This window comes from Convolutriloba macropyga, chromosome 15 (genome assembly GCF_964194025.1).
Source record: "Convolutriloba macropyga chromosome 15, txConMacr16.3, whole genome shotgun sequence".
Taxonomy (NCBI): domain Eukaryota; kingdom Metazoa; phylum Xenacoelomorpha; order Acoela; family Convolutidae; genus Convolutriloba; species Convolutriloba macropyga.
Window position 1 is genome coordinate 16,928,117 of NC_134482.1, and position 14,232 is coordinate 16,942,348.

Genomic DNA, 14,232 nt, shown 5'->3' on the forward strand with positions numbered 1-14,232 from the left:
GTTAAGCAACTTTTTAATCGAAACGAGAGTTGATAAATATCATTACACACGGAGTTATTCAGCAAATCCGATTTAGTTCGGGGTTTGCCAACTTCTCTATGAATGTAGCAACCGTTCGGTAAATATTCAGAACATGATCTTCTGCAATGTTTGAAAGTGAAAATGTTTCTTTTTATTATAACTGTTTCACGACAGTTTTAAGCGTCCGAAATCTTAATCTTCAGGAACAAAAGTTGTAGTAAAATTAAATTCATTTCAATGTAATCAAATCTAATACAAAACTTCACTTCGCGTCACACAAACTTGTAACTCCAGATTTCGACTCAACCAGACGACCAACCATTCAAAAATTATCAATAACTAGCGGGAAAAACATCAATTATGGAAGAAATTGGACACCAATCAATCGTTCAGAAACTCCCCCTCCCTCCACCAACCCTCGACCTTCGCTTTCTGGTTGACGAAATCTCAAACTGTGGGCATAGAAATAAGAACCACTCATATCACTAATTACCTCTTTGAACTGCTGCTTTTTATTGTAAAACACAAAATATTCCGCACTCGTATTTCGTATTAAAGCTAAACTCATTCGCATTAAACAGTAAAATTATTGATGTTGTTCGAGTTATAAAAATAAGGTGTTCCTAGAAACACGCAAAAGCTCTTTAAACAAATGCATAATAAAAGGCATTAAATCAATCCATCAATTATACACAAGAAGACGTCCACGCAAAATGAAATCTGGTATAAAATTTGCCAATATTCATTCAATAACAAGGATAACTTTTTATCCATTCGTCAATAACAGTTTAAATCCATAATTTTGATCTATTAACCATTTTAACAGATGAAATCTATACGATAGCATTTATTGCATAACTTTCATACACCAAGTGCTTTTTATCAATTAAATTCTGCGGTGCGGTTGAAAAACACAGTTAACATTCAAATTGCAATTTATCATTTGGTTTTTAAGATAGTAGTTACATAACGGCTTAGTCGAAACAGTTGTTTTTTTTCTGACGAACACAATGAATAAATTGTTCTTTTGGGTCTGTTTAAAACATTATACACAAAACAATATTAACTTCGTTTTGTTTTTCTTCAATTTTTGTTCGAACCTGAAATTAGCCGTAGTTTTTGTCAAGTTGCTTCCTGCTGTGAAAAAATTTGTTAACAGAAATAGTTTTAAACCTGCAATCTGATCCGAGTTCTAATTCGCTTTTGATGTTCTTAGCAAAGTGTTTCCAGTAACTCTTAAATGGGTTCTAATTTTTCGCCCCAGTGGATCCGATCTGTTGGGGCTGATTAAGAGAGGGTGCAACTGAGGCGTGATTGGACGTTGACTTCTTGTCACCAGAACCCGAAGAGACCGTCGAGGTTCCAGCTCCTCCCGTGGTCCCAGACGCCCCTGCACCACTGCCAGTCCCTCCAGCACGCGAAATGTACAATCGCAGAAGTTTAAGCTGAAACCCAATCGAAAATAACAGTGACGAAATTCAGAATAGTAGCGCTTAAATAATCATCGCAAATAATAGTAATAATAATAATGAACATCTTTAGAAATGTAACACTTATAGTATATTGAACCCCGACATCAGAGAGTGTACATCTTCTATTCCAAAATTTTCCAACAGAGTAGGCAAATTGGCGGAAAATAGCTCCTGCTGACCCCCCTTGACGTCCATGGGGATTAAATGTATGGTAAAAATTTGTCAAGTGTTTCAATTTTAGTTAGATTAAAAGCTGAATTCTGTATAATTGTGTAATCTAACTAAAATTGGAACACTTTTGACAAATTTTTGGAACACTTTTGACAAAAGGACCCTTTCCATTTGTTTGCCCAGTGCGTTATGCAAACCCAGTTACAGAACACGTATCATCACATAGTAAATCATTGAGTAAAGATATGGCACGTGCACTTGGGGGTGCAAATAATCTGAACCCAAAAAGCTTGGGGGTGGGGGGGGGGGGGCAACAATCGAAAATGATCCAAAAAAGACCGAAAAATTTCTGCCTTTCTTTTACTAATTGCTGAGATGTCATTTTGATTTAGAATTCATGTGTTGCTTCTATTAGCTACCCTCTCCTTTAATTAAAATCAGCTAAGGTGAAGAAAGTCACCTGGAAACAAAAACATGACCGACTAACGTCGGGCGAATTTCTCTCGACCGGCGAGCGGTTGGCTTCGTCAGTAACTAGGCACTTTTTAGTGAGGCTATCTTTAGCTTAATTGAAGGGGCGTAAGTGAGCGGAACGCGGGGGGGGGGGGTGCACTAGGGGGGCTGATCGGGTGTCAACAGTGGGGGGTGGGGGGGGGGGGGGTGGGGTCAATCTCTGAGAACCGCCCTTCGCACCATAAGCATAAGTCTCCAAAACAGTTTTTGTGAACCGCTTACTTGGAGACTAGTGAGCTGAAAGTCTCCAGAAGCACTTAATGCCCGCTGGGCGCCACCTGTTTATCCCGTTTTTGAGGAAGAAAAGTCAAATGCTTCAGACGAAAAATTGGTGAAGCTAAAAATCGCATTAAAAGACCGACAGGATTAATATAATTGTTACAAACTTCGTTTGAGAGCAATTAAACAATCACGCTGATGAGCAAAAAAACTCACTCCACTAAGTTTCAAAAACGACGTCACGCAAACAATTCAAAAAATTGTTTGAATGAACAAAAAGCAGATTGGAAGAGAGTGTGACGTCATATGGTCGCAAAAAACTTTTGATGAAAAAAACCAACAACAGGCCAATAATAGCTCGCTATTGCAGCTATTAATAATTTCACTCTCAATAGACTAAACGTCTGGCTGATATCCAATTTGCGCGTTTCTCGAAGTTCTGTAAGTACATACACAATGAAATTTATCTCCTACTATATTAAAGCAATTACTGCACCAAGTTTACTTCAGCTGTATGCTATTTACCTATTACCAAAATTAGACATACTCCTGTTTCATGAGAGGATACAGGAGCTAGTATCAATACCAAAAAGCATGAGATGGCGACTAAAACCTAAAATTGGACGATGGGGTTTTTATACTTTAGATTTTAAATTTTCGGTATATACTCCGTTCATTTTAGATTGCTTTGCTGAGCAACTGCTGAACAAAAGCACTTTGAGCAGAATTATTGAAGAAGGAACCTAGCCCAGACAAAAAAGATTTCACGCAAAAAGTTGAAAAAGCGGAAAAATGAGGCAAAGCGACGAAAAACATTTGTAATCGACAAAAAACATTGCAGGACACGTCCTGAAATACAATCCAAAAACTTAGAACTGAATGAAAAGCTTAAAATCCTTTTCCTGACCAGCATACCAATTCAACGTTACGAAAGAAAGTTAAAATTAGTTTCAAAAAACAGAGAGAATGACAAATATTGGCATATAAAATCTATATATTTTTTGTAGTGAATAACAAAAATTACAATTAAAGCAAGAAATCTAAGATTACTCTTGTGGTTGATAGAATGAAGCAAGCAGATGCAGTAAAAATCATCAAAAACAGTGAAAAAATATATCTATATAAAATAATTAATAAAAACATACATGAAGGAGAATCTACATTACACAAGACCTTGGTGGGCAGCGACCAACGTCAATTGAAGATCCATTTAACAAAACAACTTGGGCTTAGGGATGATAGCATTTGGGCATGCTGTGGGCGGGGGTCGAGCAAAACACCAGCTTTAGGAGGGTGGACGGGGAGAGTGGTCCGGTGATGACTGACTGGGACTCGCACTCTTAACGTTAAGAACCACCCTTCAATGAATATAGGCCTTCTCAAAGTTTCGGCGAATCGCATACATAGAGACTAAAAAGGCGTAAGGCTCTAACAAAACAGCACGACAACTTAATGCCCACTGAGCATTAGATGTTAATCCATTTTCGAGGACGCAGAGTTAAAATTGTCCGACTAAAAATCAGCTAAGCAAAAATTGTATTAACAAGACAGGAGGACTAACATAATCGCAACAAACTTCATTCAAGAGCAATTTGAAAAAAAATCAAAACTCGGCAAAAAATTAGAAAATTAGAGCAATTTAGAAAAATCAAAAATCTGCTAAAAAATAAGAGTGCGCAACTTGAACTTTTTCAGCACGAATTTAGCCTTTCACAGCAGCTTCAGCACACTAGCCACTTGAAATACTACTTAAGCCACACCTTAGAGACTGCGATTAAACAATGCCCACTGGGATTTACCTGTTTATCCTCCTTTTTGAAGGACGCCATCATAAAATGTGTGCTCATATCTTACAAAACAACATAGCCAATAGAATAGACGCAAAGAGTCGTGCAATATAAACTCTTAACTAGGCTTATTTTGCTAAGCAGAACCATCAAAGAAAAAGATGAAAAAACCGAAAGTTAATTGCCAAATAAAACTATAGAAAGATATTCGTTTGAAGGCGTGGATAGGTGAGTAGGCTGAGGAGAGTTGGGAGTGGCGAGTGTTATAGTGGGGAGTGGGGGGGGGGGGGGTAGTTGAGAGCGGGGTGTAGTTCTTCGGATACCCAGGAGGCGGAGGCACTATTATGAGATCAAACTCCCAAAATGACTCTTTGAACTTGCATATTACCAACAATTCCTAATATATTAGAAAATAAGCAAATGCTGAAGTCAAATATTAGAAAAGTGACGACGTGTAAGAAGGTAAGCTCTAAAATATAAGTCAAAGTTCGAAAAAAGTTCACAACTCAAGAACAAACTTGCTTCAGCTAAAAAAAAACATACCCGGCAGATTGCCGGAAAATAGCCGCCGTTGATTCCAAAAAGCATGATTGGGATTGAAATAACAGAAGATAATGAAAAAAAAAGATTTTTGTACAAAAAATTTTTTTTAAGTCCGATTTATTTTGATGGCATTTCGTAGTTGAACATACTTCTGTTTCTTAGAGAGAGGCTACAGGGGCTACTATCAAAAACAATAAGCATTAGAGAGAGGTAACTAATACTTATAGGAACGACGTTCAAATAGCGAGCATCTAAAATTGGGCTTTATGGGTTTTCCCGTTTCTATTTCTGACTTCAATTTTTTAATCTGACTCTGTTCATTTTGAATTGCTTTGCTGAGCAACTGATGTTCAAAATCACTTTTAGCAGAATGACAGAAGAGAGAAACTAGCCTATAGAGAAGTCAAAAAGATTTCACGCAAAATATTGAAAAGGCGGCAAAATGAGGTAAAGCGAAACATTTTTTATTCGACGAAGTAAAAAAAACATAGCACGACAAGTCCTGACGTACAATTCAAAGAATTTTCATTGACTTAACAAAGAACTAGACCTAGAACGGACAATGAGTGAATTGGTAAAACCAATTTTAAAAAAATCAGATGCAAAAAAAAACAAAAAAACAGAAAATCAATGACAAAATGCTGCTAGGGAGAACAAAAATCCACTAGTGCGATATGTAATTTTGATTCTAACAAAAAACTAGGTCCAGAATGAGTTGTGAATGGATTGGGAAAACTATTTAGAAAAAAATCCGATCCAAAAAATCGAAAAAACAGTAAAAATCAGAGTGAAATTGCCCCATGTGAACAAAAAACCACTACCGAGAAACCAAATTTTTGTTCAAACACCGTTTTCTCACTCTAGTTTAAAATTAGAGCGAAAAAAATCACGCCGCAAAACCACTCGCTTTTTCGCTCCATTTCCTGTTTCGGCGTGACCAAAATCACCACTCCAATTTGACTTCAAAAATCATGAAAATGTGTGAACAGATCTTTAAAAAAGACAGCGCCCAAGTACAATTCAAATTCTTTGAATTGTAAAAAAAATAGGAGCGCTATAATAGCCGGCTGAGAAGATGAGGGCGGCTATTAACAATACCAATACAGTAGAATACCAATAAATCTCTTCGAATCTGCAAAATTTAGTCAAAAAACGAAGCGAACGCCAATAATAGCTCCGCTCAGCTACCGCTATAGCAGCTATCAACAACGATCTTTGTACACTAATGAGACTAGTGTTTTTTAAACAAATTAATGGTTATTAAAATTGTCAGAACTTACTTTTAACCAGCCCAGTTTTTTAAATTACATGTTTCAGATTTCACCTGGCTCGACCTGTTTATCCTTTGTTTGAGGAGAAAAATCAAAAGGGTCAGAAAAAAATTGGTCAAGCAAAAAATCACAAAAAAGACCACAGGACTAATGTAATTGCCACAAACCTTGTTTGAGAGCAATTAATTTGTAAGGCAAAAAATCGAACAAATCAAACTGAAAACTCTTCATCATTCATAAACATACCCGGCAGATTGCCGGAAAATAGCCGCCAATGATTCCAATAAGCATGATTGGGATTGAAAAAATATAAGATATTGAAAAAAAAGATTTTTGTACAAAAACATTTTTTAAGTCCGATTTATTTTGATGGCATTTCATAGTTGAACATAACGTACTTCTGTTTCTTAGAGAGAGGCTACAGGGGCTACTATCAATTCCAATAAGCATTAGAGATGGTAACTAAGACTTATAGGAACGACGTTCAAATAGCGGGCATCTAAAATTGGGCTTTATGGGTTTATCCCGTTTCTACTTCTGACTTCAATTTTTTATACTGACTCTGTTCATTTTGAAGTGCTTTGCTGAGCAACTGATGTTCAAAATCACTTTTAGAAGAATGAGAGAAGAGAGAAACTAGCCTAGAGAAGTCAAAAAGATATCACGCAAAATGTTGAAAAAGCGGCAAAATGAGGTAAAGCGAAACATTTTTTTATTCGACGAAGTAAAAAACATAGCAGGACAAGTCCTGAAATACAATTCAAAGAATTGAATAAATAACCTAAATGTACTCTACCTGACTAGTAGATCAATTGAACAAAGCCAGCAAAACACAAACAAAATCATCTCAAAAAATTGAGAAACTAAAACAGTCAAACTAAACAAAAATATACTCATTACTAAAACTCTTAAAGCTTTTTTCCCTTCGGCAAAATTTCATCCCTTTAAAAATACATGTTTCAAAAATACGTTTAAGACCACGTTTGTTTTTGAAATACGTTTGTTTTTGAAATCGGTCCAGTATTATATCTGCAAGAGCTGAAAAAATTCATTGGCCCTTGAAGATCGATTAACTCAAAAATGACCAAAAAAATTTAAAGAAATCAATTGCAAAATTTTCTCAAATTTTGCAGGAAATTGTGATATTAATATCTTCAGAACCAATTCTGAGTCTCTAGAGGCTATCCATTAACCCAATTTCAAGCATTCAAATTTCATTGGCTCAAAGATAGAAGGCAATAACTTCTAGAAAAAAATCTCAAATTTCAAAAATAGAAATTCGTTCTATTAATGTTGAAAACCATTCAAATGCCCCTAGCAAATATCTATTAATATATTATCACACCCTGGATTAGGTAAGCTGGCTACTGAGGCAAGAAAAACTGAATATAAGACAAATGTTTTAAAAAAACTTGTAAAAAATTGCAAATTTTATCAAAAAATTTCTAAAATTCGAAAAGCTAAATTGTTGATAACAAATCCATTGAAGCCCACAAGCATGCAGTAACTTTTTATCAGACTGTGGAATAGCTTTTCTGGCACTTGAGAATGGACAAATATCAAAAATTGACAAAAACTTTAGGAAACCTTGAAAAAATTGCAAATTTTATATAAATGAAAGCCAAATTTCGAGACATTAGAAAGTTGAAAGCCAATGCATTATTACTATAAACCATGTAGTGCTCTATTGTCAAACCACACATGACATTTCCTGGCCGCTTAAGCTGGAAAAACTCAAAAAATGACAAAAATTTTCAAAAACCTTGAAAAAAATTGCAAAAATTAGTATCATTTTGCATGTTTGTATTTGTAGTACCAAAACATATAGCTAATAAAATGTTCATAACAAGTTATTTTGTCTTGCAAAAGGCCTACATCATTTTTCAAGAACTTCATTGTAAGACTAAAACGAAAAATTTTAAAAAAAAATCACAAAAAACATGAAAAATTGCAACATTTTGAGCCCAAAAACTCCTAAAAATGACCTTTTAACCTTTAATTAAGGCCATCCCAGCAGCTGCACCACTCTAAGCACTTGAAGGACTACTGAAGCTCACTTTGGGCCTCTAACGAAACTTAATGCCCGCTGGGCTTTACCTGTTTATCCCGTTTTGAAAGATCAAAGTCATTGAAAAATGTGTGAACACATCTTAAAAAAAAACACTTAAAAGAAATAGGAGCGCTATAATAGCCGGCTGAGAAGATGAGGGCGGCTATTAATTAGGTATTTAGATATTTTGACACATCGTGTATTTTGACCTTACTAATATTCCATTTATCCTAATATATAAATATGGGAGAAACTGACCTTTCCGTGACTGAGTGAGTTGGTGTACTGGTCCAGCATGGCCTGTCCCACCTTCTGGTGTACTGCAACCAGACCATAGACAGAGTCCTTCCTCACACTACTCTCCTGGTGCTCGTAGGCCTTCATCAGGGCAGGACACACCTGCTCCACAAATGTCTCCACCTCCTCGGGGGGAGAGTCCTCGATTATCTGAAGACAAAAGGGTCAGCATAAAATTATGTGATTAGCATAAAATTAGAGGCATTAACTATGAGGGAATGACAAATATTGATTAACATTACTCCCCTCATTGTGGAAAAAACGGTCCAATTAAACTGAAAAAACATTTACTCAGATAATATGTTGTGAAGTCCTACAAAAGTTAACATCTTTAACATAAACACTAAGGAATGTAACTGGAAAAGATTATATTAAAAACCTATATTACTATATTGGATAGTTATGAAATACTCAATAGGTTTTCATAGAACGAAATGGAAAGTCTGTTTTGCAGGGTTGGTGACTACGTGAACTGTTTCCCTTATCAACTCCAGGGAGGGGTGAGGGGAGGAGGAAGCATTTTTAATGGACTTTTGTATTCCAGTTGTACCTTAGTGAGCATTTTGACAGCAGTCTGGTTGATAGGGAAGTCTCCGGCTGCGACCACCGGACAGAGAACCTGCAGGCACCTTGCATGTTCTATCGCATTCACCACACTGTACGTCAACTCCTCCGAGGCACGCACCACCTGAAAGAGAACTGCTTCGAAAAATCGGAACCTTTTGCGGGTCTTTCCCATTACAGCCTTCCCCCATGAAATTATAGCCCCCCCCATTATGGCTGGGGGGTTATAAGGGGAAATATCCCCTTTTGCTGCACGCCAAAAGAGCTAAAACCTTTTTACTTAGGCTACGTAACTAGAGTGAAACTCTACAAGATGCTCATTTTTCGGATGTGTTACTTATAGGGCGGACGGTTGGGCTGTCGCCAATTTTTGTCAACTCAATGGTGTCTTGTTTAATAAAATTGGATCATTTTCATCATATCCTCAATATGATGAAATTCGCCGTCACGTTTTTGCAAATTTGGGTTTTTGCACGCAACATTTTATGCGTTTAAACAGCACATGTACCTGTTGGTCTAAACTATATTCATCTAAGGAAGACGAGGAAATAAAAAAGATCCGTATAATTATGAAAACAATAATTTTTGCCTAGATCAGCAGAAACAATGAGAGAGAGTCCAAGCCCAATTCAATTCACTTGTCTTACCCGTGAGGGGAGTTTCTATTTAGTAAAACGTAGTTCTCAACATTGAGGAATTCTCAAAGATCAGCAAATGGACATCATGGAAACTAACGATGCAAAAGAAGCAATCTATTGCATAGAGGAGAGCAGTTATGCTTAAGTATTCTTAAAACTGAGGAAGTGAGAACACTTGTAAGGACTATGTATTAAGATCCAGACCCAATCGGTCATGAATCATTAAACTAGAGCGGGACAATTCAAACTGAGGCCTGTTTCGTATCAGCAGAAAGGATATTGAAATATTTTGGATCAATCATTTTGCTCGCCGGATCTTTACAACAATTGCCCCCCTCCCACCTTTTGGTACCTAGTAGAGAATCGCCACCCCTTTTGTGCTATACTTTACCACAATATTAGTTGGTCTACAGTTCCAATAACTTGCGTACCGCAAGTTATTGGACAAAACAAATTTCAATAAATTTTGCGTTTTATAGATACCAAACCATTTTGAGCATGGGATCTTTTCAACAATTGCCCCTTTTGCGGACCGCTATACCCTTTTCGCGGGCATATGGAAAAGATCCTATAATTTGTTTTGAAAAACTTACATCTTTGTGTGAATCTTTATGTGCGTCGAGGGTCTTGAGAATTGTGATTTCAGCATACTGTTGGAACCTGTGCTGCTGGTGCTTCAGGAACTCCCTCAGGACCCTCAAGACCAGTGCCCTGATAGTGGGTTCCTTGTCACTCATCGTCTCAAACAGCATCATCAGACACATTTTGAAGTGCTCCTCCCACACAACTGCATTGCCCTCTTTGATCAGTTTAGTCAGAGAGATGAGAGCACTTTTGCGCTGTTCAATACGCGAGTTGTGATGACTTAGTTCCTAAACACAGCTGGTGTTTCCGATTTTTTTTAAAAAATAATTAGTGCTTCATTTAGCTATGCTTTGGCTAGATAGCCTAAGGTTCGAATCATTTGTCGATTAAAATATGCCTCGTTTCGAGGGTTAGTTAGTAAACCTTTTTGTAAACCAATAAAAATATTTTGATAGTAATCAAACCATTGGAAAAATTCCAATAACTTCAGATCTACAAAAATGGTCGATATATTTACAGAGACTACCGATAACTTTGCCAGATTAGCAGCAGCAGAATGAAACCAGCACCTAAAAACTTTTTAGCATCTGAAATTGATCAAAGAAAAAAACGCATTGTAAATTCCTTAATGATCATGGCAAAGATTACAAATTTTACACAGCAAAAAAACCATCTTACGTGCTGTTTAATACAGACAGCATCATGTCCTCAATTATGCATTTGATGCTCTCTGTATTATAAAGCACGTAACATGGTTTTTTTGACAAAGTTGATGCCTATTAAAAAAACAAAACATTTAATTTTCAACAAAACTTTTAAATTGCTTATTTTATTTTGGTATACATGCTTTCTTATTGACAGGTTCAAAGGGTATATAGTGAGCCTGAAATTAGAATGAAAAAGTCATTTACGATTACAAAACATAACCGACAAGCCTCGTGCGATTTACTCTAAAAGACTGGTGAACAGTTAACTTTGTCAGTAGCAAGCTGGGCGACTAGGAAGACTCAAAATGCGAAACATCAAAAGGTCGATAAAATGGTCAAGCGAAAAATCGCATAACGTAGCCGGCATATTGCCGGATTAGCTGCGAAAGAATAGACCTGCGTGCCATGTAATAGAGATAGAAACAGATCCCGATCTAAATTGAAAAAAAAATGACGCCGCTCAAAAAAACTAGGCTACAAACATTCAGCGATAAATTAATAAAGCTTGTTAAAAATCATTCCACAGAAGCCTCTTATTAGTGACCTTTACTGCACATATGAGTTCCTTTGACCTTAAACAAATTCAAATAAACCTTAAGTTTTAAAGTGCAAAAGTCATTTTATAGAGTGAGGTAAGTCACGTATGATCCAAATCTAATCACGCAAATGACTTAAAAACATTTCCCAGAGAGAGTGAGAAATGACGTCACGCGCGCAAATGCCGTTAGTGAGAGGAAGAAGTCATTCGGAAAATTTGACTTTTTCAGCTTTGTTGTGTGAACAAATGTAAAACGAAAAAAGAGCGTCAGACGATGAAACAAAAAAAAATAGCAGGACCAGTCCTGACGTACAATTCAAAGAATTTTCATTGACTAAAAAATACTAGACCTAAAACGGACTATGGATAGATTGGAAAAACCATTTAGAAAAAAAATCCGATCCAAAAAATCGAAAAAACAGTAAAAATCAATGTAAAATTACCGCATGTGAACAAAAAACCACTAGCGAGAAAGCAAAATTCTTTTAAAACACCGTTTTCTCACTCTACTTTAATATAAGAGCGAAAAAATTCACGCCGCAAAACTACTCGCTTTTTCACTCCCCTTCCTATTTCGGCGTGACCAAAATCACTACTCCAATTTGACTTCAAAAATCATGAAAATGTGTGAACAGATCTCAAAAAAAAACATAGCCGGAAGAATTCCGGAAACGACTCGAAGTGAAAATCTATTTAACCGCCATCCAACTACTCATCAGAAAAAACTGGCCTCCACTAAATTACTCGAAACCAAACCATAAAACAAAAAAAGCAAATCTGATTAAAAATATGATTAAAAAGTCTGATCAAATTTTGTCATAACTTGAGATCACGAAATAACTATCTCTGCCAAAATTACTTCATCAAAACAACTAGTACTTACTAAAACCACTTAAGTGAATGTTTTGAAAATACTTGAGGCCAAATTACGAAAAAAAGCTCGTGCACTAAAACAACTTGCACTAAAAAACTGGAAAAAGTTAGTAAATTTCATAATATTACAAAAGCATATAAATCCAAAAAAAATTCTTTTCACTCAATAGGGCATCCAGATGCTCGCAAAACAATAGAAAAGTCATAATAGTCTAAGAAACTTGCCTAAAAAAACAGAAAAAAAAACCCGCAAAACTGCAAAAAAAATTAAAAATAGTTCCAATTTTCGCCATTTTTTGTCATATTTCTCAACAAAAAAAAAATGATTCATATCCAAAATTGCCCATACTTATTACTAAATAAATAGAAAAACTATTATGAACCCTAAACTCCACAAATGCCATAAAAAATTAAGGAATAGAAACGGCATTCAAAAACAAATTCAACAAAAAAACTATAAAAACTAAATGTTTTTTTTATAGTACAAGGAAACATAAAGCCGAATAAGGCTCCTTTGCAATTAGAGCAATGAAAAACTCGCAAAACAATGGGCAAGTTATAATAGGGTGGGTAAGACAACTGTGTAAGATTAAAAAAAAAACAAAAACTGCAAAAAATGAGAAAAATGGTTTAAAAATTCTCAATTTTTTTCGGTCATTTGCCTTAGAAAAAAATAATTTATACCAACAAAACGTTAGTCAATTGGTATCTGACAATTCCTTAAGTAACAAGCTTCTATTCAAATCCCATTTATAGCAGTAAAACAAAAAAAAACAGGTAAAAAATTATTAAATTTCCTCTAGAAATCAGTAAAACTGATCAAAAACCTCCAAATTAGCATTAAAAATTAAATTAACTACCTGAAACCTTCAATTCCTATCAAAACAAAACTAAAACTAATACAATATCATAATCAAACCTCATAACCATCAAAAGTTGCAAAAAAACTGCTTTTAAAAGCCGCACGTGAACAAAAAAAATTTCGCTCGCTTAGAAAAGTTTTTTTCACACATCAATTTCTCGCTCTCTCAAAAACAGCGGTATGAACAAAAACCACTCTCTTTTCGCTCAGCTCTTCACTTTTGTTCAGCACCAAAATCACTCCAAATTTTTTCACGCGTTTCATTTGCCGCTTCAAAATTCACTCCAATAAAATTGATTAAAAAAAGGATTTCTCCATACTCTTCTTCGAGTCGTAAAAAGACAGCGCCCCAATACAATTCAAATTCTTTGAATTGTAAAAAAACCAAGAGCACCGCAATATAGCTACGCTCAGCTTAAAGCTTCGCAGCTATAAAAAAAGACTAATATCGCACAACTAATATAATGGCAACGAACTTTGTTTGAGAGCGATTAAAATCGCAATTCAGCTTAAAACTAATTGCCAGTTAGCATATGAAACGAGGGCGTGGCTTTGGGGGGGGGGGGGGGGGAGGGCTGGCTGACTGCGGTCAAACTTTTAACATTTATAACCTCCCTTCAAAACATGGAATTGTCTCCTCAAAACAGTTTTGTTGAGTCGCATATATGGACTAGTTAAGGCTTAAGGAAAAGAGAGCTGCTGAATCACTTAATGCCCTCCTGGCTTTACCTGTTGCACACTCTACACAAGTTACCAGATAGTGGTTCGATTGAATCCCAGTGGATGCAATTACTTAGACCCCCTTAATCTAACCCAGACAACACAATGAACAGCGAGGCTACCTGAAGAATAGCCTCCACTAGTTTCTCATCTTCCTGCTGTTGCATCATGTTCACACTGTCCCCTCTGCTGCCTCCTAGACCTAGATGGTCCCCCTCTGCGTCTGCCTCGATGACGTCATCACTGCCTTTGTTCACTACTTTGGATCCAGGAGTTGTCGAATGGTGGTTGCGGTTTGAGGAGAGGAACTCGTCAACGTCGTCGTCCAAGTCGAATGGACGCTTTGCTATGAAGTCTGGACTCTCTAGGATACTCTTGTCCTGAAATAGCAAAGCGATACT

General features: G+C 36.2%; 1 protein-coding gene across 7 annotated transcripts in view; it reads right to left on the bottom strand.

The window, feature by feature from the left end:
• Window positions 1–690: 690 nt before the first annotated feature.
• LOC142354699 (CLIP-associating protein 2-like) overlaps window positions 691–14,232 on the bottom strand; it is a 214,256-nt gene continuing 200,714 nt past the window's right edge. For all 7 annotated transcript variants that reach the window (XM_075407068.1, XM_075407070.1, XM_075407069.1 and 4 more), the window contains 5 exons: window positions 13,954–14,211; window positions 10,140–10,418; window positions 8,895–9,032; window positions 8,306–8,494; window positions 691–1,466 (listed from right to left, as the gene is read on the bottom strand). In XM_075407068.1, the coding sequence (XP_075263183.1) occupies window positions 1,269–1,466; window positions 8,306–8,494; window positions 8,895–9,032; window positions 10,140–10,418; window positions 13,954–14,211 (1,062 nt within the window). In that variant the 3' untranslated portion in view covers window positions 691–1,268. The remainder of the gene's footprint in view (window positions 1,467–8,305; window positions 8,495–8,894; window positions 9,033–10,139; window positions 10,419–13,953; window positions 14,212–14,232) is intronic.